At 44.7% G+C, this 26,735-nt stretch overlaps 1 protein-coding gene across 1 annotated transcript in view; it reads right to left on the minus strand.

Annotated features, from left to right (window-relative positions):
* Nucleotides 1-399: 399 nt before the first annotated feature.
* The window catches only part of EEPD1 (endonuclease/exonuclease/phosphatase family domain containing 1), a 91,768-nt gene continuing 65,432 nt past the window's right edge, over nucleotides 400-26,735 (minus strand). The window contains exons 3-7 of the mRNA XM_045007311.1: nucleotides 18,321-18,431; nucleotides 10,758-10,892; nucleotides 9,176-9,308; nucleotides 1,251-1,445; nucleotides 400-1,000 (exon numbers count right to left, since the gene is read on the minus strand). Coding sequence (XP_044863246.1) covers nucleotides 801-1,000; nucleotides 1,251-1,445; nucleotides 9,176-9,308; nucleotides 10,758-10,892; nucleotides 18,321-18,431 — 774 coding nt within the window. The 3' untranslated portion in view covers nucleotides 400-800. The remainder of the gene's footprint in view (nucleotides 1,001-1,250; nucleotides 1,446-9,175; nucleotides 9,309-10,757; nucleotides 10,893-18,320; nucleotides 18,432-26,735) is intronic.

The following is a 26,735-nucleotide window of genomic DNA, read 5'->3' on the forward strand; positions in this document are numbered from 1 at the left end:
CCGCAAATTCTCTGCTCAGCCGGACTAGGGTTACTCAGATTACAGCTCCATCTGCAGGCTGGGAAGCAGGGGCTGCTCCACCAATATTTTACCCTGTGAGCGAGGAGGCAGAGAGGAGCAGCAACTTTGGCTCTGCCCACTCATTGCCAGCTTGAGTAGCTGGCTGGGTGCACAGGAGGAGTAAGCTGGAATCTGAAAAAGAATGAAGTAAATTACTCTCCACCTTCAAGAGCAACGGGAGAACTGGGGAATACGTTTGCCTCTCCGAGATCAAAGGACTCAAACTAGCCCTATGTAATCCCCAGTTCAGATCATGTATTGGTTGGAAAGAAAAGTTACGTCATGGCAGTTTTTGCAAGTGTTAAACTATACTCGACAAATCACTGACAGTTTCCAAGGTGTCTCTTTTCTCTTTTTATGGTCTCCATTATTGCTTCACTTTACAAGGAATCAATTAAAAACGTCAACAACAACAAAAGCCCTGTTCCGCTGGGTTTTAACAGAGATAATGTGCCGCAGTAAAAGTGCATTTTATTTTCTGTATGATTCTCCTCCAAGTCCCCAGGCGTGAAAGCGTCCGTTGCGTCCGTAAAAAGTTACAAATCGCTCTGCTGCAGTGAGATACCCGAAAACACCCATGAGGGGCACTGGGAGGGTGGGGGGGGGAGGGTAGGGGAGAGACATCATCAGAAGCAGAGGCTGATGCTTTCTAAATGGAGGGGGGGGGAAGGCAGTTCTGCTTCACAGTTGAGCCTCAAGCGATGGGATCTTCTGACTGGATCCTGTCAACCTCTAGTTCATCATCGTTCATGTTTAATGTTTGAGTCACTGCGTTCCACGGTCACCCCGTTTCCATTTCGGGTCACCTCTTTTCTGTTCCAGTCCTTTTCCATGTAAAATTCAGCTAATACAGGGCAGTGTTCTGAAGCCACTCCTCCCCAGGACCAGTTATCAGGGATCCATATATTTGTAAGGCCTTCTCTCACAACAGCCCAGTGACCTGTATGTAGAACAATTGCAGAGACAAAGATTAGTATGGAAAGGGGCCAGAGGAAAGAAGCTTAATTCACATAAGACCTAGGGCCCAATTCTGCAAACGCTTATGCACAAGCGGAATCTCCCTCCGACTGACATCAATGGGGCTGCTGCTGAGGTAACACTATCCATGGGTGAGTCAAGATGCCAGTCTAGAAGGGGTCATATAAAGAAGGTGTTTTCAAACATTGTTTCCGCTGGTAGAGACATTTTACCTGTGAAGACCTTTTTCAGGCTTCGACTGATCCAGATGTTCTCCAGCGACTTAGATCCCTGAGGATTCTTTGTGCTGATGTTTGTAAATGTATTTGCAGGGATCAGGTGATGGAACTTTTCTTTTCTCAAAAGATCGAGGTCACTGCTGTCTGGGGCTTGGTTAAAATCTCCTAAAATGATCACATCTTTTTCTCCTAGAAAAATTAAAAGGACAAGAAAAGAACAGAGAAAAAAAATCAGTGATTAAATATGGGATGTGGGAAAAGAAATGCAATCACTAGTAGCGATGCTGAATTTACTTTGCATAGCGCTGTTTGTTTTTTTAACATGACATGATAGGGTTAAAAATCTTCTATTGTGAACACACACATTAGCTTACCTATCTTACTAATAGCCACGCGGATTATTATAATTCATAAAAAGAATCTGGAAATCCAATATACATTGCACAATTTATGCTGCTTGTTTCCTTTTTGAATTTCCCTCATCACAACTATGTCTGGGGAACTATCCATTTGTACACAATGACAGACTGACCCTACCACCAAGTGGTGGTAAGTCTGATCTTGTAGATCTTAGGAATCTTAAGCATTGTAAAAGGTGGGAGGGTTTTGTTTGCTTGTTTGTTGTTTTGTTTTGTTTTAAACAAGATCTACATTTTGGGCCAAATATGCCCTGATGCTGTCCTTTTACAGTTTTGCCAACAAGACATTTTTTTGAAAATACAAAGAAGGGTTTGTTTTCCTCAAGGATGGATCAGTGCCAGAAAAACACAGGACATTCATTCTAAAATTGTAGATTTAAGAAATTTTTAAAAACCACCAGGTGTAGCAGCCTGTGAGACTGGTGGCAGAAGCAGCAGTCACGGCCCCTTGAAATTCACAATCCAGGACTCTATAAATCTACAGAAGAAATGAAACTTGTATTTATTTGCCTATGTGATTCAATGGATTTTGTGGAACTTTGAGATGCCTCAGAGTTTGTCTAAGGTTGAGATTATGGAAAGGAACTAAGGATGTTACGCGCTCAACTTCTTTAGGCTCCTTTAAAAATCTCACCTTAAATATATGTGGAAAATTGTCTAGATTCCAAATATTTTATTTTTAAACCTCATCCCCATTCCTGAAATATCCTGCTGCTTTGACACCACTGTAGCTCCAAGGCTATCACTGAAGATATCCTTGATGTATGCTAATGTAAGAAGAGAATCAGTCTCTAGATATTTGTGTCTCTTCCATCCCTTGATAAAAGACTCCTCTGATACCTAACTCAGACCACTACCAGGGCTGTGGTGATGACCTCAATGATGCTGGTATCCAACCAAAGAAGTCATTGCATTATAACCTGGTGAATGACTATGAGTAAACTGCTAAAAAGGACACAAGTGTGCTAAAATAGCCAGAAATTTGACCTCAGAAAATCTGATAGAGAATATCGTGCACATTATAAATATGTGTGTTTGTTAGAATTTGCCACTCTTGGAGAATGAGTTTATTTCAAATATCTGCTATTGATGTACCATCCTACAACTATTGTCACAGACCAGATCAGCTAGGTCCAGATACTGGCCTGCTCCCTGACTAATTTCACTGCTAGGCAGCCAGGGAGCCCATTGTACTGCCTTGGGACAGGGCTGGTACAAGGATGTTTCGCGCCCTAGGCAAAACTTCCACCTTGCACCGCCTCTTCCCCGAGCACGCCGTGGCTGCTTCACTTCCCCCCTCCCAGGCTTGCGGCGCCAATCAGCTTAGGCTCCGCAAGTCTGGGAGGCGGGAGAAGTGAAGCGGCCACGGCGTGCTCGGGGAGGAGGCGGGGCAGGGGTGAGCTGGGGTGGGGAGTTCCCCTGCGTGCCGCCCCCGCCCCCCTGACTTGCTGCAGGCGGCCCTCCCCGCGCTCCCCTGCCCGAGTTCCCTCCGCCTAACTGCCGGCGGCAACCGGGGCGGCCGAAGATCCGGCCGTGGTCACTGCCGAAGACAATGGTGCCCCCCAAATGCCAGCACCCTAGGTGACCGCCTAGGTCGCCTAAATGGTTGCACCGGCCCTGCCTTGGGATTGACAGAGTGGCCACATCCCCGACTGGCTGCTGGTTTCGCAACTCTGCTTATAAGCCTGGTTCCCACAGCAGATCAGCGGCTGCTCAATGTGCACCACGTCTGCAGCTGTGCTTGCCCTTGTTCCAGCCCCTGCTCTCCTCTGGCTTCAATCCCAGGCTCTGTCTCTGGCTTACTGCTCTGATTGACCCTCTGGTTCTGGATTCGGCTTCAGTCTCTCTGGTACTGGTCCTTGGCTCTGCCTCTGGCTTACAAACTCTGGTTTACCCTCAGGCTGTGGCATTTGGCTTCTGCCCCTCCTGTACTGACCCTCGGCTTGTTTTCTGGACCGTGCCCACCCTAGATCCAGCTCTAACCAGTAGCTGAACTCTCCCCTAGGTCTGAAGGCCCCTGGTCTAATTGGTTACAATTATGTTCTGTTGCTGTAGAAGCAGTCAGCCAGCAGAGGGAGCTTAAATTAAACAACAAACCCTGTTCATCTCTTCCCTCCTATCTTTTTGCTTACTGGACCAACTTCTGTTGGTGAGAGAGACAAGCAGTTGACAAGCTCTCTCATGAACAGATGTTGGTCCAGTATAAAATACTGCCTCCCCCACCTCGTCTCTCTAATATCCGGGGACTGACACAGCTACAGCTACACTGCATTCATCTTTCTGCTTATGCTTTAGAAGGGGAAAAGGTACTCCACTGCAAAACCGAGCTGCCCCATAAGAAAGAGCGTGGTAGGATCAACCTTTACCTGATTAAAAATAATGAAACCAAGAAACCACCATTATTTTCAATCTTCTAAGAGTATCACAAACCACATGATATTCAGTAGTTACTCTGCAGAGTGTTTGTGACAGTGCCTCCTCCCTTTAAAAGAAAAAATCATTCTATTTTCAGCTCCATTAGAATTACGAGGGAAATCAATGCCTGCCTGATGGATGAGGTCAGAACCACTCTGGAAGTAATCGGTTTACTTTCATGCTTCTAACTCATTACTACAAATAGAAAACACCATTTTAACATCTTATGAAACAAATGCTTGAAGGCATCCTTTTAAATTTTAAATCCTTTTTATTCCCACCTTGCAGCCTATATCCAATCTGGTTGGGTACCACTTGCACTAAGATGCACAGGATGGTATCCATCAGTCCTGAGTTTCGCATGTCTGTCCCACAACCAACTAAGATCCCAGTCTTGGTAAGAGCAGGGAAATGAATGAGATGACATTGGGTCATGATGTTACAGTGTTGCAGTGAAGTAGGTGGCAGAGCATGCTAATTACCTCTAATCACTGGACCATCCTTCCCCTTTTTAGAGAGGAAGAACAGAGTCATCAAAAGCACCTCTCTCCAGTCTCATATGAGGTTTACAATTGCTCTTGGGCAAGGATATCAAAAACTGCTGAAATAGCTAAAAGAATCCACCTAGAGATGCAGCCTTTGGCCAAAGTTACTGGCCAAGACAACTAACGCAATCACAACATCCCTGCTGGAAACTAGACTGAAAAGGAGTACAAGGATCCCAGAAGCATCTTGCTGCAACTTTCCCAATCACTCTCTTCAAGAAAAGACGTTTTGAGACTGAGCCGTAATTGGCAAGATTGCTATCGTCCGGTGATGGCTTCCTGAGCAAAAAGCTAACAGTTGAGAGAATCTAGTACATTTTTTCTCCCCAAAAGGAGGTATTAGTAACCTTCATAAAAAATGGACTCCAAACAGCCCCTCACCAGTACAGTTTTCACTATTTGTGAGTAACAAAGGTCCCTATCACAAGTCTGAGCCTTGCACTTCCAGAATCTCAGCTGGCAAGATCAGGTGGCACTCAGCTTTGAGATGATGGCATGCTTGTCCAGTTTTCTGGGTTCTCATGTTACCATAGCCAGAATCATCCAGATCAAAGTGATCTTAATTAAATAGATGGAAAAGTCTTCCTAGTGAGAAAGATTCCACTTTGTTCTGTTTCCAAACAGAGACAAAGCAGATTCATTAAGCTGTCCACTACTCGGAACAGTTTCCCTGAGCTTTACTTGGCTGACTTTATGGCAGTGGAGAAGAACACTTTCTTAGCCTACCTGATAGCCACAGTATTGAAATGCAAAAAACCTCTGTACATTGCAATTTCAGGGCAAGAAGACCCTTATCAATGCTCTACTCCCCTCCCCAATTTCTTTATTTGATCATCTGTATGCCAAAGTGATTAGTGAAGGCATGTCTAGAGCCCTTGCAATGATAGTCAAAGAAAGATAAATCACCATCTCCTACTAGATAATAAGCAGTGTTGAACGCTGTTTTCTCTCAGAGAATTGTGACGCCCTCATTTCCTTCCAGCAGTCTCACAGGGCCTGATCCAAAGTCCACCTAACTCAATGGTAATCTTTCCATTGACTTCAGTGAGCTTTGGATCAGTCCCATAGCAATTAAATAGATTTTCCACCACGTGCTAGGGTAAGACCTGACCTCATCTTGAAGGAAGTGATGGCCTGATCATGAGAAGAGCATGACACGGAGCAGGGAACCTATGAGGAGGTTCCAGAAAGAAGGACCCTCCCAGAACCTCAAAGATCTGTCTAAACTGGGCGCCCAATACATGGACAGCCTGTGGGGGCTTGGCCAGCAAGGGCGAGGGGGAGTTACTGGGCATGGAGCCTGACTGACATATTAGGACAACCAACTGCTGGCCCAGGATGGCTTGTATATGGGTGGGACCACGCAGACTTGTGCACTGGACCGAGACAGGCACAGTGTTTGAGAGGAAAAAAGGGAGTTGGGTGCATGGGGCTGTAGGAGAGACACTTCTCAATCGCTCCCGGAGGGAAGAGCACAAAGAATCCAGGACTCACTGGCCTAAGACCATAGGGTCACTGATGAGGGAGGAACAAGGACACTCTATTGCTCCTGAGGACCCAGGGTGCTCCATGAGGGAGATATGCTTAATAACTAGCTTCCTCCGGTGCACAGGTACCACGTCACACGTGTGCAAGACGACAAACCTGCCATTTGTTCACAAAAGGAGTCTGAAAGCAGAAAACTTTTCCTTAAAGTCCCACTTTACTTCATTTTAACTCATAAACTAAGTGACAGACTTGAGTATCCCGGTGAAATCCTGTCTTTACTATCCACATATTATGGTCTGATAAAAGGAAGGAAAAGGGCACATGAGCCATCTCATTGACTTCAGTGGGACTGAATTCAGCCCGGGTTAGGCTCAAAGTTATGCTTGTGCTTAAATTCCTTCATGAATGAGGACCTGTGTGCTGTACGTTTGGAGAAGATACATGACAGTCTTCACACAGGACAAAGAGTCTGAATTCCTGCTTTAGGTGAAAAACTGAACACACCCCAGCAGTACCATTCCTCTGTAATGCTCCAAACCAGAAGGACCTTTGGTCTGACACAGCATGGCCCTTCTTATATTAAACCCGGGTTAAAATAAGTGAATACAGAACTAAACTGAAACTCTAAACAAGATGACCTAAATTCAGACTCAGAGTAAGTGGGTGCAACTCTATTGGCTTCAATAAAGCTGTATCTTGTTATGCCAGGTCTGAATTTGGCCCACATGGGTTACATAAACGATCCTTTTCTTTAAAGAATCCTTTCAAATTTCAAGTTATGTGAACAAATACTTAACACAGTATGATTTAAAAACATTGACTGACATCTTGCACCTCAAAGGAAAACAAGAGAGTGTGCATAAAAACTACCCACACCTCTCCTGGAATAGGAGATTGGTATTGATTCTGAACTTTTCATGTAACTGACCTTGCAAAACTGGGCCAAACTGAAAATCATCACATATGTAACCTTGTAACTGTTTGGTCTTTGTTAAACAGTAAACAACATGCTCACTTTCCTTATCCCTGTAAGGAGCCCTAATATCAAAAACAATAAGTACTGGAAAATCACTGCTTAGCCTCATAAGAAACTGTTTGAGCCCAACCTACAAGTACCCAGACAGGAAGCAGGCAGGTTATCAGAAGTGGGACAGAATCAAGCTTCTCTTTATTAAATTACATATTCAGTGCCAAAATCTACTCTGATTTACATGCTGTCAGTGGAATTACCTTATATACCTTATTACCTTATATAAGCCAGTTCCTTTATAAGCCGACCCCTCAAGATGGATAAGTAAAAATGGAAAATTTTTATAACCCGTTCATAAGCTGACCCTATAATTCAGGGGTCAGCAAACTTTGGCTCCTGGGCCATCAGGATAAGCTGCTGGTGGGCCGAGATGGTTTGTTTACCTCGAACGTCTGCAGGCATGGAGGTAAACCTAAGTAAACAAAGTGTCCCGGCACGCCAGCTGCTTACCCTGACGGGCCGGGACAGCAACTGGTGGGGAAATTTTTTGTGGGGGGGGGGGAGAAGCTGGGAGTCAGGGGAGTAACCCCTGTGACTACCCCCCACATGACCCCACCCCTAGCCCGGGCCCCCACGCTCTCCCCATCCCATCCCTTCCCACCTTATCTGGGGAGGGCCAGGGCAGGATATCTCTGGCCCGGCTGAAGCTGCACTGGCAGGCTGGGCAACACGGCTGCAGCCTGCTCCAGTGGGCCAGACCAGGCAGTGCGGCTGCAGCATGTCCAGCGGGCTGGGCCAGGCCGCACGGCTACAGAGTGCCCCGGTGCCCGGGCGGCGCGGCCACAGCCTGCTCTGGGGGGCGGGGCCGAGCGGCACGGCTGCAGCCTGCCAGCCCCGGAGCTGCAACTGCTTCGGAGGCTGGGGGGAGAGCAGCGTGGCCAGAGGCGAAGAGACTCTGGCCCCGCCTCTTCCCTTCTGTGCTGTGCTGCCTCTCCTTGCTCCCTCTGTTGGGGGGAGGGGCTGTGTCCCACCTCTCCCTCTCTATACCCATTCATAAGCCAACCCCCTTCTCTGGTGCTTCCCTTTTTTACTAAAAGAATTCGGCTTATGAACGAGTATATACGGTACTCTGAATTTACAACAATTTAGGATTTGGCTTTCTTCTTCTTTTTAAATGTACAACAAATGATTTGAGAGATGCACTGTTTTTTTCCAAAGTGTATACAATCAATTTCTGCATGAAAAATCTCTAGCCCTGATTCTGATCTCACATAAGCCCCATTTCAGCAAAACACTTTAGCATGTGAGTATTCCATTAGCATCAAGCACCTGCAGTGGTGCAACTGGTTAGTGCAAAGGGGAATACTACTGGGGTTATGAGTTCAAGTCTTACCTGGAACACTGGTTTCTATTACCTGTGTAGCTTCCCCAGCTTACTTCACATGGAAAGTGCTATACTAGGGTAGTGAGAGTAAACTCTAAAATGGGAGGTTGATGCATAGCTTGGGTCCTCCCCCTCGTGCTACCAGTGGCTTTGGGTGGATTGTTTGCTAGCAGGGAAAATTGATTTCTTGGGGGGGGGCAGGGATAGCTCAGTGGTTTGAGCATTGGCCTGCTAAACCCAGGGTTGTGAGTTCAATCCTTGAGGGGGGCTATTTAGGGATCTGGGGCAAAAATCTGTGTGGGGATTGGTCCTGCTTTGAGCAGGAGGTTGGACTAGATGACCTCCTGAGGTCCCTTCCAATCCTGATGTTCTATTAATAGTGCTTTGCTAACAATCAGGAATAATTCCATATAAATCAATGGGAAACCAGTGTAAAGTGAATCAGGCCCCTTGTTAACTATCAGTAATTGTTAAGGATCAACAATTTGCCCAGCACAATAAGACAGTCCTAGTTCCAAGGAGCTTATGCCTTAAGTCATACTGAGAAACTCATGGGGTGGAAATACTTTAGAACTTTTAAACTGAAATGGGGATGGTGAGAATATAAAGTTGATGTGGGTGTTTGTGGACCTTAGTTTTAGATTAGTTGTATTAGATAAGCTAACCTGTGTGCATATCCTTGGATAAAAATGTCATACCTTTCAGTGTTTCTTGCAGAGTCTGTGCAAAGGCTGCTAATTTGTGGCTATCATGATTCTTCTCTGTATTCTCTCCTGCTAATGGTGACAGGGCCAGATGAAGGTTAACCAGTGTTAGATCATTCATTCCAATCTAAAAAGGAGCAAACAACATAAGAAAGAAAGAATCAGGATGGTTCACAAAGGCATAAGCTTTTCATGCGGTCACTACCACCTAGAGCACATGTATTTAGCATTTGGGACTGGTTACCTGGATGAGGGTATGATTTATTTTTTTCTTTTAAAAATAGGGCAGACATTCTGCAGCTCTAGTTCCAATATAGTTCTAGCCTTTCAGGCCTTGGGAAGCAAGCGGCTTTTCATAAGCAATAAGCTTCTTTACTTTGTGTACCAACCCAACACACGTTACTACTGAAAATACACTTAATGCCAGCTTTGTTCAGTTATTACACATATTAATTATCTCGTATTGTGACCAGTACTAAAATGTCACAGAGACCAAACAGGGAATGCAACTCCTTGAAGAAAACTGTTCATTGGTCTCTCTGCCTAGCGCACACGTACTTAGCAGCTGGTACTCAGATCACCATCTGGTGTGTGTAAAAAGCAAGCAGTAGTATCCCTAAATTTCCCTAATTTTGACCTTTTTTGTACATATTAGAAATCATTTAAAATATTATCAAAGGCATCCTAGTCACAAACCATGATCCCTCTGTACCCCTGTTTATTTTATGTGAAGGCAGGTGCATCAAGTTGACACTTGGTCTCCTGTGTTCACACACACACACACAGGCCAGAACCCCATTTCAGACAGACAGACAACGCTTCTAGAGTTATTGACACTCCTAAAGGGGCTGTGCCAGTGAAAGCTTAGAAACTTTGTAAGGTCTCACTGGTGGAACTGACTTTACATTTCTCCACTAAGGGAAAGATTTGAGCCTGACCCGCCCCCTGCAGGCATTGGGGAGCTCAGACTACAGATCTCAGGACTACTGGAGCCGCTGTGCTTCCGCATTGCTTCCCATACCCCTTCCAGAGTTTATGGCATAATTACACTGGTCCTGTGGTCGTTTCTACTGGACCTGCCCCACCCTCAAAGGTGAAGGTGGAACAAGATTAGCATAGATTTATATCAACATTTCCCATGGAGTTTAAAAAGGACACTGCCATATACAGAGCCCCCCCATACCTTCCCTTCCTACCATGCATAGCCTGCGGAGTGGGAGTGGAGGTGCTCCCCCTGGGTTGATAAAGAAGTGGAGCATAGCAGAGAGTCAGCATGCCTATTCCACACCATCCTCCATGCTGCTGAGATCTGCTGATTGTTGTTACCCCCCGTCCATGGGAGCAGAAGGGCGTTTGCTCTCACCTCTTCAGTACAGAGGGATAAGGCCCGCTAATGCCTTACCACAGTCAGAGTAAGCTGCTTTGCTTATGATACAACAGGTCAATGTATTGGCCTCCATTAAAGGCCAGGCAACATTTAGTCACTAGAAAGGAAATGTTGCTCCTTTAGATTTTCTATCTACAACGTTTTTACAGAAGCATAATTAAAAAGGTAAACTCAACACGATGCCACTACCTTGAAATGTGCAAGGTAAGGGTGAGGGTAGGCGTGTTTCCCATTGCCATTAGTGTGTGCGTTTTCCTGGGAGGAGGCATCCTTCAGCTCGATGCCAGCCGTCGTGTCCCAGAGGAAGCCAGAATATTCGACACCCTACAATTAAAAAGGGAAAAAGCTGGTAACGAAAGCGGAAACATTGTGACACCGTTCCCTTCATCATTCCATGACTCGCACACAGGGCTATACTCAGCCCAACGCAGCCTGGAGCGTGTCACTCCCACCAGCGTCTATGGTTCAAGCTCAGTAGTATCAACGGCGGCATAAGCTGTTCAGAAAACATGAGACACATGGCAATGTGGGGCAACTTGTGCTGATTTAGCATCCAGTGGAGGCGCAGAATGAGTTTAACTTGCCACACACGCCAGGCGAGGAGGAGGAGGAAGAGCAAAGCTACAAACAGTAGAATGTGAGAGTAAAACCGCTCCTCTACCCGGTCACTTGAATTTATGCCCACAACACCCTAAAAAGAATGTTCCATGGCCAAATTCAGCCCAGATGTGGCAAGGCACTTCAGTCACAACTTCCACTGACCTCAGCGAAAACTGCTTACACCAAGGGCTGAATTTACACAGCTTTGCACTACTTACAGCCGCTTGTACCTGTCTTCTGGCCAACTGAGGCCCATGTAACGTACAGCACTGCTACATTTAGTCAACAGTCTCTGAATTTAATAAACCTCCTCAACTATTCCACTGGTAATATGGCTGCATGCGATATGGGCTGGTAGCAGTGTAAGATGCATCCTTTCAAAGGGTATAGTATGGGCAACTCTGAGATCGGTTCGCTGGGTATTCTAGGAGACGACTCTGATTTAGATATAATATCTCCAGGAGCTCTTGCTGGGGTCACTACTGTCTGTCTGTCTCTCTTTCTCACACGCACACACCCCTCTGGCTCTCCCTGACCCTTTTTAAACACCTCCTTCCAAATGAATCCTTGCTACAGCCAGTCGTAGAAATGGCTTTCCATTCCCGGCTGCAATAAAAAAGCAGCATCCACTGTGCTATATTTCCATAGGCTTTGTAAGCAGACATTAGGATTAACTAAAATTCTTTGCTAGCTCAGTTAAACACTGCTTAAACCTTTAAAATAGTACCACAACTATTTCATCTGGCACAAGACTATTGTTCCATATCAATAAGTAAGATGAGGAGGGAAAAAACAGCTCTCTGTTCTCTCCATTCTCTGGCTTCAGACTACCTCATTACACTCACAGCCAGAAATCAGTATTTGAAGGGCTGAGAAACCAAACGCAATGGAAGGTGCCTGTGTCAAATGAAAGGGTTGTGTGGGAGCATGGGTCTCCCCATCCACTATTTTGTATTATTAAACACTGTAAAATGTCTTGGGATGCAGTTTGTGCTAAAGATACCACACAACGTATGGCTAGCCTATGTTATTGCATTGTGTGTGCACAGAATGCTCAAATCTTACTATGTTCCTGAGCCACTAAATAAGCTAAGAGATGGGATGTATGTCTTGGTATAGCTAGTGGCTCAGTAGCATAGTCAGATTTGCTTCTTGATAATGCACACCACAGCAGAAGTCAGCGGATACAGTTTTTATTCCTAGTTTGGCCATAGACTTCCTCTGTGATTTGTGCAGGTCATTTAACTTCTTTGCACCTGTGAAACAGGGTTCTTAATGGTCATTAATCAATCAGTCTTTACTCAGTTAAAACTCCCATTGACTTCAGTGGGAGTTTGGCAGAAGTAAAAGCAGAGAAAAGACTTCTGGATTTGGCCCAGGAATAGAAAGACAGTGAATATGTAATTTTTTGGAAGGGTAACGGGGGGAACTTTACACAACTTCTATATTTTGTATTCGATTGGTCTAATTTTTAAGATGCTATAATAGATCACAATGCCACAAAGGTGATCGGCATCCCATCATAGGGATGGGAGTCCCATCAAAGCCAATGAGACTCTGTGCGGGAGCAAGGACCCTTAGCAGGATGGAGGCTCTAGAACATACCGTATATACTCACTCATAAGTATGAATATTTTTTAGTAAAAAAGGGAAGCACCAGAGACGGGGATCAGCTTTTGACTGGGTATAGAGAGGGAGAGGTGGGACATAGCCCCTCCCCCCAACAGAGGGAGCAAGGAGAGGCAGCACAGCACAGAAGGGAAGAGGCGGGGCCAGAGTCTCTCCACTTCTGATCACGCTGGTCTCCCCCCAGCCTCTGAAGCAGCTGCAGCTCCGGGGCTGGCAGGCTGCAGCCGTGCCGCTCGGCCCCACCCCCCAGAGCAGGCTGCAGCCGTGCCGCTTGGCCCCGCCCCCCAGAGCACGTTGTGGCCGCGCTGCCCGGCCCGCCGGGAGCACGCTGTGGCTGTGCCACCCAGCCCAGCCCGCTGGAACATGCTGCAGCCGCGCCGACCGGTCTGGCCCACTGGAGCAGCTCCAGCCAGGCCAGAGACATCCTCCCCTGGCCCTCCCCAGATAAGGTGGGAAGGCAGGGCCGGTGCAACCATTTAGGCAAACTAGGCGGCTGCCTAGGGCGCCTAGTGGTTCGGGGCGCCTAAAAGCCCACTCAGGCGAGGAGGTGGAGTGGAAGTGAGCTGGGGGGTTCCGGGGAGGGCCGCCTACAGTAATGGGGGGGGGGGTGCACAGGGGAACCGCTCCCCGCCCCAGATCACCTCCACTCTGCCTCCTCCGCTGAGCACACAGTCCCCACTCTAATACTCCTCCAATCGGCGCTGCAAGCCTGGGAGGGGAGGAGAATTAGAGCAGCGCCGGCGTGCTCAGCGGAGGAAGTGGAGCCGAGGTGAATTGGGGCGGGCTCCCCAGGCGGGGTTAGCTGCCACGAGTCTCCCCTGGCGCGGTTAGCTGCTGCGGGGGGATAGGAGGGGAGTCTCCCTGGGCGAGGTGAGCTGCTGCGGGGGGATAGGAGGGGAGTCTCCCCAGGTGGGGTTAGCTGCCGTGGGGGGGGGGGCGGGAAGGGGCTAGCTGCTGCGGAGGGGGATCCCTGGGTGGGGGGCTTGGTTAGCTGCCACGGGGGGCGGGGTTAGCTGGGGGGGGCTGGCGCAAGGTGGAAGTTTCGCCTAGGGCGCGAAACTTCAACTTCCTTGCACCGGCCCTATGGGAAGGGATGGGATGGGGAGAGTGTGGGGGTCCCGGGCTAGGGGTGGGGGGTGGTCACAGGGGTTACTCCCCTGACTCCCAGCTTCTCCCCCCAAAAAAAATTTCCCCACCAGTTGCTGTCCCAGCCCATCAGGGTAAGCAGCTGGCTCACCGGGACACTTTGTTTACTTAGGTTTACCTCCGTGCCTGCAGACGCTCGAGGTAAACAAATCATCTCGGCCCACCAGCAGCTTATCCTGATGGCCCAGGAGCCAACGTTTGCTGACTCCTGAATTATAGGGTCAGCTTATGAACAGGTTATAAAAAATTTCCATTTTTACTTACCCATCTTGGGGGGGAGGAGTGTCAGCTTATAAACAAACCGGCTTATGATCGAGTATATACGGTAATTCTTAGAAATTTTAAGTTGACCTAACTAATCCACTCTGAGCTAGATTTTAATGGTTCACAACACCAGTAAAAGTCAGAGACCTCCTTGACTCAATCACCAATTGCACTTTATCCTACATATTATTAATTATAATTATTATAGCAGTGCCCAGAGTTCAGGGTTCTATTGTGCTAGATCAGGGGTCGGCAACCTTTCAGAAGTGGTGTGCTGAGTCTTCATTTATTCACTCTAATTTAAGGTTTCGCGTGACAGTAATAATTTCTAATTTTAACATTTTAAGAAGGTCTCTTTCTATAAGTCTATAATATATAACTAAACTATTGTTGTATGTGAAGTAAATACGTTGTTTTAAATGTTTAAGAAGCTTCATTTAAAATTAAATTAAAATGCAGAGCCCTCCAGGACCTGGGCAGTGTGAGTGCCACTGAAAATCAGCTTGTATGCCGCCTTCGGCACACGTGCCATAGATTGCCTACCTCTGTGCTAGATGCACAAACAGTCAGAGGCTGGGGAGAAAGAGTAATTATTCCTTTCCCACCCCTAATCCCCATTTTACAGAAAGGGAGCTAAGGCATAGAAAGTAAATCGCCTTCACCTGGCCAAGGTCACAAAGGATGTCTCACAGACCTGGGAAATGAACCCAGTTGTCCTAAGTCATAGCACAGTGTATTAACAAGACCATGCTTTCTCTCAGGTGCAGCTACACGGTGTTCTTAAAACAAGCAAATAAATACTCGCATAACTCTTTGGTTTCCTATTTCCCACCCCATTAAACGCTGTGGTGAATCTAGCAACAGAGAGTAGAAATGGCATTTTCCATCCAAGGAATAAAAATACCTTGAAATGGATTAGCTTATTGTGCACCCAAATAGGTACTGTTACGTATTCACATTAAAACTTAAACCGTAAGGCTGTCAATTAATTGCAGTTAACTCACGCGATTAATTTTTTTGAGTTAATCACATTTAATCGCAGTTTTAATAGCACTGTTAAACAATAGGATACCAATTGAAATTTATTCAATATTTTAGCATGTTCTTCTACCTTTTCAAATATATTGATTTCTTGTTACAACACAAAATATAGTGTACAGTCAGGGCTGGCTCCTGGCACCAGCCCAGCAAGCAGGTGCTTGGGGCGGCCACGGGGAACGAGCGGCACGTCCGGCTCTTCGGCGGCGGGTCCCTCACTCTGTCTTGGATTGAAGGACCTGCTGCCAAATTCTGAAGCGGCGGCAGTAGAGCTCCTGCAGATCACAATCGCGGCTTTTTTTTTTTTTTGAGCTGCTTGGGGTGGCAAAAACCCTGGAGCCGGCCCTGTGTACAGTGCTCATTTTATATTATTTTGATTACACATATTTCACTGTAAAAATGATAAAAGAAATAGCATTTTTCAATTCACTTCACACAAGTACTGTAATGCAACCTCTTTATTGTGAAAGTGCAACTTACAAATGTAGATTTATTTATTTGCATTCAAAAACAAAACAATGTCAAACTTTAGAGCCTACAAGTCCATTCAGTCCTACTTCATGTTCAGCCAATCGTTAAGACAAACAAGTTTGTTTACATTTACAGGAGACAATGCTGCCCGCTTCTTATTTATGTCAACTGAAAGTGAGAACAGGCATTTACACGGCACTTTTATAGCCAGCATTGCAAGGTATTTAGGTGCCAGATATGCTAAACAGTCATATGCCCCTTCATGCTTTGGCCACCATTACAGAGGACGCGCTTCTATACTGATGATATTTGTTAAAAAAATAATGTGTTAATTAAATCTGTGACTGAACTCCTTGGGGGAGAATTGTATGTCTCCTGCTCTGTTTTAGCTGCATTCTGCCATATATTTCATGTTATAGCAGTCTTGGATGATGACCCAGCACATGTTGTTCATTTTAAGAACACTTTCACTGCAGATTTGACAAAATGCAAAGAAGGTACCAATGTGAGATTTCTAAAGATAGCTACAGCACTCAACTCAAGATTTAAGAATCTGAAGTGCCTTCGAAAATCTGAGAGGGATGAGGTGTGGAGCATGCTTTCAGAAGTCTTGGAAGAGCAACACTATGAAGCAGAAACTACAGACCCCAAACCACCAGAAAAGAAAATCAACCTTCTGCTGGTGGCATCTGACTCAGATGATGAAAATGAACATGTGGTCCACACTATTTGAATCTTTATCGAGCAGAACCCATCATCAGCATGGACATGTCCTCTGGTATGGTGGTTGAAGCATGAAGGGACATATGAATCTTTACCACATTTGGCACGTAAATATCTTGAGACATTGACTACAACAGTGCCATGCGAATGCCTGTTCTCACTTTCATGTGACATTATAAACAAGAAGCGGCAGCATTATCTCCTGCAAACGTAAACAAGCTTGCTTCTCTGAGCAATTGGCTGAACAAGAAGTAGGACTGAGTGGACTTGTAGGCGCTAAAGTTTTACATTGTTTTGTTTTTTGAGTGCAGTTATGTAACCACAAAAAAAATCTATATTTGTAAGTTGCACTTTCATCGCAGAGAGTGCACTACAGTATTTGTATGAAGTTATTTGAAAAATACAATTTCTTTTGTTTTTTACAGTGCAAATATTTGTAATAAAAATAAATGTAAGGTGAGCATTGTACACTTTGTATTCTGTGTTATAGTTGAAATCAATATATTTGAAAATGTAGAAAACATCAAAAATATTTAAATAAATGGTATCCTATTATTGTTTAACAGCGTGATTAATCACGATTAATTTTGTAATCGCTTGCCAGCCCTATTAAAAAGCATCAACATGTTTCCAGTGATTGCTAGAATACATTTCTTATGTTGCTTATGTGGCTTTTCAATTAGTCCCAGTAGCTGTGTCTAATTTGTAAAGGAAATGCTTCTTTTTTCCTTTAGCTTCCACTTCAAAACCATAACAGCACCCAACAACTGTCACAACAAGCCATGAACAAACTTGAACAGTAACATGATTCATATGTGGAGGAGAAAAATGAAGCTGTGGGTTCTTTTTTCAGTACTGTAATGAGGTTTTTAATGGGACACAACCGTTGCCATCTGTTTCATAAAAACAATACCCAGAATAGACTGAAAATAATCCCCTTGTACAACCACAAACAATTCATTTCCTTCCATGGGGACATGTCTCATCTTCATGACATGATGGGTGCAGAACTATACAATTATAAGAGTCATGCAAATTATCATATTTAACAACAACAGACCAGATCCTGGCATGCTGAAGAGTACTTTACTCCTCAGTAGTCTCACTGGAATAAATGAGACAGCTTCTCAAAGAGTAAGGCACTACCTTAGCCTCAGGAAGGCTTGCAGAATCTAGCTCAGTGTAAATATATTTTGTATATTTTCAACAGCGGTGGGTGCCAATAAATAATTGTTATTACATTACAGGATAAATATTTCGCTGCAATATACACTCTAAATATAGGAAGTGCTGCAGTAAAAGTAACACTGCAGTCCTGTGTTTATTTTTTTTAAATAGTGCCCACAGTGTACTTTAAATATATGCAAGATACAGTTTCTGGAACACAGAACGTAAGCGACTTTTCCAGAAGACAAAAGATCACTCAACAGATTCCCTGTGAGGTCTTAATTTGCAAACTAAGAAAACTGAAAACATTACCAACTTCCAGCCAACATTTTATCATGGAACAAGGTTAGCTGACTAGCAGAACAGTACTCGGGAAGTACTTCAGTATTTCAGCATGCAGACTGCAGGACTATCTTCTTATCCTATTGTGTGGCCTTTGCCACACACTCTTCTTTTTTAAATATATATTTTTTCCTTGATTCCTGGCTACACAGAAAGAAAAATCACTCTTTGAAAAAATCAATAACAAAAGTAAAATCAAATACCACAGATGAGTCAGCTCAAAACAGAAGAGAATTCCAAACCTTGCCCCCCCCCCCCCCCGGGCCGCTGCTGCAAAAAAATTGCAGAATGCTTTGGCCCAAATTAAAAATATGTCCTTGGCTTGAGCAAAACAAAATGAAGTAAAAGGTCAAGCTTTGGGGATTAATGTACCTTATGTAGCTCGCCTGAGGGTTTCTCGGAAACAACACCCTTCCAGCATCCTCTAGGGCCCTTCCATTTGCGGATGTTTGGCAGAGTCGGCTGGTTCAACTCCATACAAAACTGCAAAGGAAAAGAAAAAGCTTTGTAGAGAGTTTCTCCCCCCACCCCCCAAACAAGAGTAAAGCAGCCTTGTAAAGCAGTATTAATAATAGACATAGTGGAGATGACAAATAATAACCTCTATTGAAATATTAAACACACGCCACCTACGGATGTGAGGCCAGCTCCTCAGCTGGTGTAAAACAACACATCTCCCTTGACTTAAATGGAGTGATGTCAATTTATACCAGCTCTGGATCTGGCCCCTGGGTTTTGATACAGCAACAGCTTGAACAAGCCATGGAAAGGAAGGCTTGTTAACATAGAGAGAACAAGCGCACGTCACCAGCACATAACAGAAACTCTGAGATGTTAACCTCTGCGACAGTCTGCATAAAAGGAACACCAAGCCAACTTCGCACTCACTTTGACATTTTCAGAACTTTGCAGATGCTATAATTATAACTTCTTATTTAAAACACTTGACCCTCAAGTTAACTTATTCAAAGTGCTAGTCCTTTTAGTGAACTATAAGGAGTTAAGAGTATTTGAAAGTCTCTAATCATCATTCTCAGTAAAAAGTAATAGCCAAGCTTGTTATATTTGAAAATAATTCCTTTTGCGCCTGCTTCCAATGATTATAACTCTATCTAGGCCATAATCACAGGGCCAGACCCGTGTCCTGTTCCAGCCCCTCTGCACTCTTGTGATGTATTGTTCTGCAAAAACAGCAATGTTTTCCTTGAGAAATGAGTTCTCTTTGGGTGAAATCTTGCTGGCCATGCAGAGGTTTACCAGCTTCAATGGGCTTCTGTGGGGGTGTAAAGGTCTCTTGCATGGAACTCAGGGCTGGGCTGGGGCTGTGGTTCAGAATAACAACAGTGAATATCTTCCCAACTTACTATTTTCTGACATTCTCACACCTAGTTTTGTTTTTTTTTAAATAAGGTCAGAACCTGCAGACTTGATGGATTGCCTTGTATACAATTTAGGCAAATCTGATGCTCAAGCTTTTAGTGTCTATGCCCCAGGACTATGCAATCCAACAACCTTTTTATATGCAGAAGGCTGAGTCACTTTTAGTTTCTAAATTAAGAGTTGAAGTGTTTGATATATCTTTGTAATTGTGCTGAGATGTAAAGGGCTCTGGGGCTTTTCATGAAAAGGTGCTGTATAAATGTATTATGTTATTAGCGTTCCTTTATTATAACTTGAAGCAGGAGGGAGGGATAGCTCAGTGGTTTGAGCAGTGCCCTGCTTAAACCCAGGGTTGTGAGTTCCCGCTTAGGGATCTGGGGCAAAATCAGTACTTGGTCCTGCTATTGAAGGCAGGGGGCTGGACTCAATGACCCTTTGGGGTCCCTTCCAGCTCTATGAGATAGGTATATCTCCATATATAAGCACTACCCTAATCACACTTGTGCTAATCAATGAAACAATAAGGTATATGCAGTACCTAGCAAAATGGGGCCCCATTCTTGGTTGGTCCCTAAGAACAACCATAATAAACACAATTAAATATAATAATAATTAAGAATTTGTGGTGTTACCCCATTGGGTTTGCACCAAGGATTAATTTGTCTAAATAAGTTTTTCAGTATTTTAATAATTTAAATCATAAAACAAACACACTGTTGGAGATAAGAGCTCTATTATAAATCTAAACAAGGAATTCACCTATCTTTATGCTGCAAGGGTCTGGAACAGCAGGTCAGAACCTGACAGTATTAAATAAAAAATAAAATATCCATTATTGAAAAGAGCACCTGCATTCAGCTAGTACAAAGATTTTGGTTCCAGCAAATTGATCTGACAAGGCAACAATTTAAGTGTGCTCAAACAAAGTGGATGGAACAAAAGATCACACAGTTCTTCCTCAAAAAGACCAATGCATTTGGGATGTAATCAGAGGGATTTGAGAACTTGCTCTGAATCAGCTGATCTTGACTTGTGCCCCTTTTCCAGTGGAGAAGGCACACAAACTTTGAAATTCTCTCAGCTTGCTTGCTTTAGGTCATCTCTGTGCTCAAGTGAGAAGGGCAATTCTCAATTCATGCTGTCCTGCCCACAAAATCCAATATCAAAGTACATTAGGCTTCACTTTTTACAATACAAATATACAGATAAGTGCTTGGTCCACATGAAAAAAACCCGCATACCTTATTCATTCTCTAATTTAAATTAGATCTGTGATAAATCCATTTTTAGAGTCCTTTAGATGGGCAAGAAACATTAATACAAATCTCTTGATCAAAAGGATGCCTTGGGCTTTGCAAAACCCTCATAAAAATAAATTTCTTATAAAGAGAGCAATAGAACAGAATTTTTTTTTCTTTAGCACCTTTCAGAATCCAGATTTCCCAAAGCTTGTAGTAAACCAGGATTATTAAGTTTGGAAGGGAAGTCAAGGGGTTCAGCAATGGTATACTCCATCCACCACACTATACTAGGATGTGTTTTATTTTCTGAACCCATGGATGCATACTGAGCATAACCTTGAATGTACCCAATAATAGTGACTGTACAACTACCCTTGGCAGTTTGCTCCTTTGCAAGTTTTCCTAATATTTAACCTAACCTGTCATTACTGCGGATGCAAATCATCAATTTTTGTTCCCGTTGACCAACAAGAATAACCGATCCATGTAAAGAGCTAAAAGTGACACTGTGTTTATTAGTACAGCACTGTTATGAAAGCTTTGTTGACTCATAAACAGATCTCAGAACCTGTCTCACAGGATGCCAGGGTTAACTTCCATTCTTACCAGAAACAGACAGAGAGGGACTTTGGTTTATCTTCTCCAAAGATAAATCTCTAATGCCATACAACCTGCCTAAAATTGCTCTGCAGTATCAGCACTGGGAATGAGGCTGAGCCCAGCGCTTGTTTGAGGCAAAGAAAGACCTTCTGTCTCAGAAAAGAGTGTGCTGCCCAAGAGAAACCAAGCCATATGGGAACCACAAATGACCCAAGAAAACAAAGCTTGGGGTTTTTATAAAGTAGCGTGCGGATATGTTATTTGTTGTTAGCAAGTGCTTCCACTTTGAAAGGATCCTTAAATTTCAGACACAAATGCATAACACAGGCTGAAAAGGAAAAAAAAATATTTCAAGAGACTTCTGCTGCAAGCCCATTAACACAGCACAACGCACTTCCATGTGGTAATCAGTGTGAACTTTAAAAAGGTGCTCAAAGCAATTAGCTGTCCAGTTTGTTAAATTCCCATAGCGGCTTTTGAACCAAAAGGGCACTTCAGTAAATGTAAACAGCAACATACTTTACTAAAGCAATGCTGACCTTGCTTTCACTTAAAGAGAGAGAATGGCAGGGAATAAATATTCTTTTTAAAAAATGCCTTTGTATATGCATTTTTCTATAGATTTTTTTAAAAGCTGCTTGATGGATAATAGTTTAAATAGTTTTTTGTTTGTTTTGTTTTGTTTTTTTGGAGGAAAGCAGGGCAGTGAGGGGGAAACAGGTGGCTAATCCCTAGAGATGTGTTCTCTTAAGTGTAGAGATAATTGCTAAATGGTATCAAATCAATACATATAGAAGGAGGGGCACAGGAAATACATATTAAACCTATATATCATCAATTGCCAGTGATTTCAGATACACCTCTACCCCGCTATAACACGACCCGATATAACATGGGTTTGCGTATAGCGCGGTAGCAGCGGGGCTCCGGCAGCACTTTAAAGGGTCCGGGACTCCGGCTGCTGCAGGGAGCCCCGGGCCCTTTAAATCCCGCTGGAGCCCTGCTGCTGCTACCCCGGGGCTGCGGCAGCGGGGATCGCTGGCAATTTAAAGGGCCCGGGCTCCCCGCAGTGGTTGGATCCCGGAGCTCTTTAAATCGCCACCGGAGCCCTACCACCGCTACCCTGGAGCTGCGGCAGTGGGGCTCGCTGGCGATTTAAAGGGCCTGGGGCTCCAGCTGCTGCAGGGAGCCCCGGGCCCTTTAAATCACCGCTGGAGCCCTGCCTCCCCTACCCCGGAGCTGTGGCAGTGGGGCTCCACTGGTGATTTAAAGGGCCTGGGGCTCCCCACAGTGGCTGGAGCCCTGAGCTCTTTAAATCACCACTGGAGCCCTGCCGCCCCTACCCCAATATAATGGGGTTTCAGCTATAACGCGGTAGGGATTTTTGGCTCCCCACGACCGCATTATAGCGGGGTAGAGGTGTATTTTAAGAAGAACAACATTAGCAGAGGCAGAGCAGATTTTATTTCTGGGGGGCTGAGAGATGAGGGGAGAGACACTTGAAGTCCATGAAGTCCGAGGGCTATGAAGGATTGCTGTGATTGTGGTATCTGAAAAGGAGAGCTTGACCAATCAATGACATTTTTACCATGTTAGGCAAGGACATAGGATATGCTATGCACGAACAGACCACCAAATTCGATATCCTGCCTCCTGCAGCAGCCAGTACTGTGCTGTGTGCTTCAGAGGAAGGTAAACAAGAGAGACCTAAAATATGCTTTGTTAATTGTGCGATTCTGTCTATGGAAAATAATTCTCTTCCTGATGCTTCTGGCAATCAGCTTCCACTCTGAAACACGAGATTTTTTATTTCAGATAGGCTTAAAGATTTAGAAGATACAACAAAAAGGAAGTACGAACATTGTTTCATAAGATCACCCAGAGATAACTCTCTTCTAATCCAGTCTCTAATTTATCCTTCCCCAGGTTTCTTCCTCCATTTCCCCTTCCCTGCCTCTCCTTCTCTTGCTACATTTCCTGTTGCTCCTGGAGCCACTATCAATTTTAGCTTGATTGTGGCTCCATCTTAAACTTTGTGTTCGTGTCCTGTTCGCTTCTCATCTGTTCTCATTCAGGAGTGGAGTTTAAATCAGCTCCCAACAAGACAACCTAATCAGAGCAAGACACCTGTAGTTCTCATCTAAGCTCAGGGCTGCCCAGAGGATTCAGGGCCTGGGGCAAAGTCGGGGAGCTGCTCCGCTTGTACTCACCCGGCGGCGGTCCGGGTCTTCGGCGGCATTTTGGCGGCGGGGGGTCCTTCAGTCGCTCTGTGTCTTTGGCAACACTGAAGGGCCCCCCCGCTGCTAAAATGCCGCTGAAGACCCGGACTGCCGCCGGGCCAGGGCTCGCGGGGCCCCAGTGGGGCCCGGGGCAAATTGCCCCACTTGCCCCCTCTCTGGGTGGCCCTGTCTGAACTACCTTGGAGTCCAAGAAAAAAGAATGGTGTGAAGGATACAGCTAGGGCTGGTGTGTCACAACTGAGCCTGTGACCTAGACAACTGGGAGAAGAGAAGGTGGTTTAAGGTTCCCCCTTTCTTGAATATATTTTTTCACACTTTCAGTTATGAATGTCCTGATTTGACATTGATTCTCAAGGGGAATAGAACACGAGGCTGCTAGAAAACTTTTGTGATGAGGAGAAAAGAGGTAGGGTTTTCTTTTGCTTTTCTGTCCAACTGGTCAGCTAGATAAATGGCCAAACATTATGGGCCTCAGTGATTCTCCATTGTCCTGTACCTTGTGCAGTCATTTGCACTAGTGCAAAGTAAGTATAAAGTGGATGTAAAATGCAACCAAATCAGAATTTCACCATTCCCTTATGCAGACTGATAGCATTTTACATCCATTTTGCCTAGGCACAAGACACGGTACAAGATGCGGGCACAGAAGCATCACACCTTTTAATGTCATCTTGCTTATTCTACAACCAAACCGTACACCTGCTGGATGAAAGGAATGGGCTCTCATGGCTAAAGCACTAATGGGGACTCAGCGCATCTAGATTAAATTTCTCTCTGACAGAGTGGAACCTGGGCAAGTTACTTTCTCCCTATCCATATCAATTTCCCTTCTGTACAATGGGATTAATACCACAGTGTTTGGGTGGATAAATACATTAGTGTTTGGGAGGTTCTCACATACTGCATTGATGGGAACCATACAAGCATGTATATAATTAGGACTCATTTGCTGAAGTATTGTGTTTTATAGATGGCTACTCGATTAGTCCTTTTCAAGGAGACTTTATTAACGGTCATTTAATAGTTTTTCACTAATTTAAATATTGATATTGCATAAAGGATGATAAAACTTAGAGACATTCTTTGGGCCTGACGAACAACTAATTATTAGCTATTTACAAAAGAGAGCAGAAAACCACATAAAATCTGTTTCCAATCACAGACACATGAATAGGGATGTTTTGGAAAAAAGCTTTCTATCTTTCATTCTTGATTTAGTTGTATAACTAGATTAAAGCGAGATACCAACAGCCTTGTGGGTTATAGGAGCTGAGGGTTATACAAGTTCTGAGAAAAATGCAAGAATGGAAGAAAGTTTAAAGAACAAATATGATGAAAGCGAGACCACCACCAAACCCAAATCAAACCAAACCCTTATGTGAACTTTGACTCTGCCTCATTTTGCCTTTCTACCTGCTTTGCCATGTCAGTTTGACTCTCCTATTCTCTGCTCTTCAGTTTGAATTGGGTCTGTAGCTTTGGATAGGCTTCCTATGTCTGCTTCTTTATTTCTTTCTCCTAATACTAGTACTAAATAACTAATAATACTTAGCCCTTAAATAGCTCTTTTCATCTTCAAAGTACTTCATAAACATTAACCAATTCATGCACCAAAGAACTCTTTTACAGCTGTGGAACTGAGACAGAGCAGTTCTGCACTAGACATTCAGCTGGGCCTTTAACCAGTCTTGTCTTGCAAATTTCCAGACTTCACCCACTCCACACACCCATCCTCACTTTGCATCTATGAATACCTGCGAGCGCACTTTAACAACTGTGACCACAGAAGTGTTAAGAATTTGCATCTGCAAAACCCACTTGTCCTGGATGCAAATTGTAACATTGGCATGTACACAGCTATTTGAATTGTTCAAGTGAGCATGCACGTGTTTGGGGAGAAGTGAAAGCCAGGGCCTAAAATCAGGTCCTGAGGTACAGCTCCTCAAAGGTACATAAGCGCCTCACCCCCAGACCTAGACGCGCTATGAGTCACACGATTCCCACTTGGATGTCGCCTAACTTTGTAGGTCCCTAAACTCACTTGGGACCTAGGTTTTTACAGTAACAGTTCTCCAGGTCCCTAAGTTTCTGCCTCTGGGCATGTGTACTGCTACCTCCCTCTAGGTGTCCAGAAGCATCTCTCCTGCATAAGCCCCAAGGTAATCCATGAACCATGGGAAAATAGGTGTTTGGCTGCCTTTCTTGCCCACAGGACCCAATCCAGTAGGTGAGCTCAGAGGAAGCCTACCAGATTGGGTCTCATTCAAAATCTGGCATGAGGAGGAGGTGAAAGCACCACCTTAAAAACTTTTAGTCCAGTGGCAAGAGTGCTCACCTGGGATGTGGGAGACCCAGGTTCAATTCCGTGCTCTTCCTAGTGGGGAGCAAGGATTTGAATGGGGTCTCCTACCTCTCAGGAGAGTGTCCCAACCACTGAATTATGAGATATTCTTACATGGGTCTCCCTCAGTCTCTCCCTGCTGAAGCTGCTCCATTGTGGATAAATAATGAAAGAATCACTGGAGTTAGGGGACTGAACCCTGGGACTCCCATCTTCCAGGTGGGTGCCTTCACCACTGGACTGCAGCGTCAGTCTTACTCTCTTTCTCTCTGGCCCAATGACTCTCATCATCAACCCAGAGTGGAACTGCTTCAACAGCAGAGATTGAGGGAGCCCCCAGCAAAACATCCCATAGTTTGGTGGCTTGAGCGCTCTCTTGAGAGATGAGAAACCCTATTCAAATCCTTTCTCCCTGCCTGCCAGAGGAGGGAAAAATCGAACATGGCTCTCTCCCATCCCGAGTGAGTGCTCTAACCTCTAGGTTAAATGTTATAAGGTCATCACCTCCTCCTCTGGCCATTTGGTGGGGTGTGAGGGAGACGCCTAACTCATTCTCACAAAAAAGTGACTTACGCACCTCAGCCACCAGACTCCAGGTGTGGAGTTCCCATCTGTGGATCGCTAACAGAGATAGGCAATTATCTCTGTGAGGAGGGTGGGGCTTAAGACAACCCTCTTGTTGGCATTTCCCACTGGCTAGCTTAGGCAGCTCCCCACAGAGTGTGCCAGCTTTTGTGGATCACATTCTTAGGCATCTCTCTCTCCCTATTCATTGTTATTTGGAATCTAAGCCACTAACTCAGGCTTTGTGGATCACAGTGTTTTTCCAGAGATTTTCTAGGTGCTGAGTACTGGTTAAAATGAACCAGATTAGAATGTGAAGCACTCTTGCAGCTGCTGCAATACTCATTTATGGTGCTTGCATGATTTCTAAAATCACTGTGCTCACTGCTGAAGGAACATATAGTACACCTTTGTTATTTTA

This window comes from Mauremys mutica, chromosome 2, assembly GCF_020497125.1.
Source record: "Mauremys mutica isolate MM-2020 ecotype Southern chromosome 2, ASM2049712v1, whole genome shotgun sequence".
Taxonomy (NCBI): Eukaryota; Metazoa; Chordata; order Testudines; family Geoemydidae; genus Mauremys; species Mauremys mutica.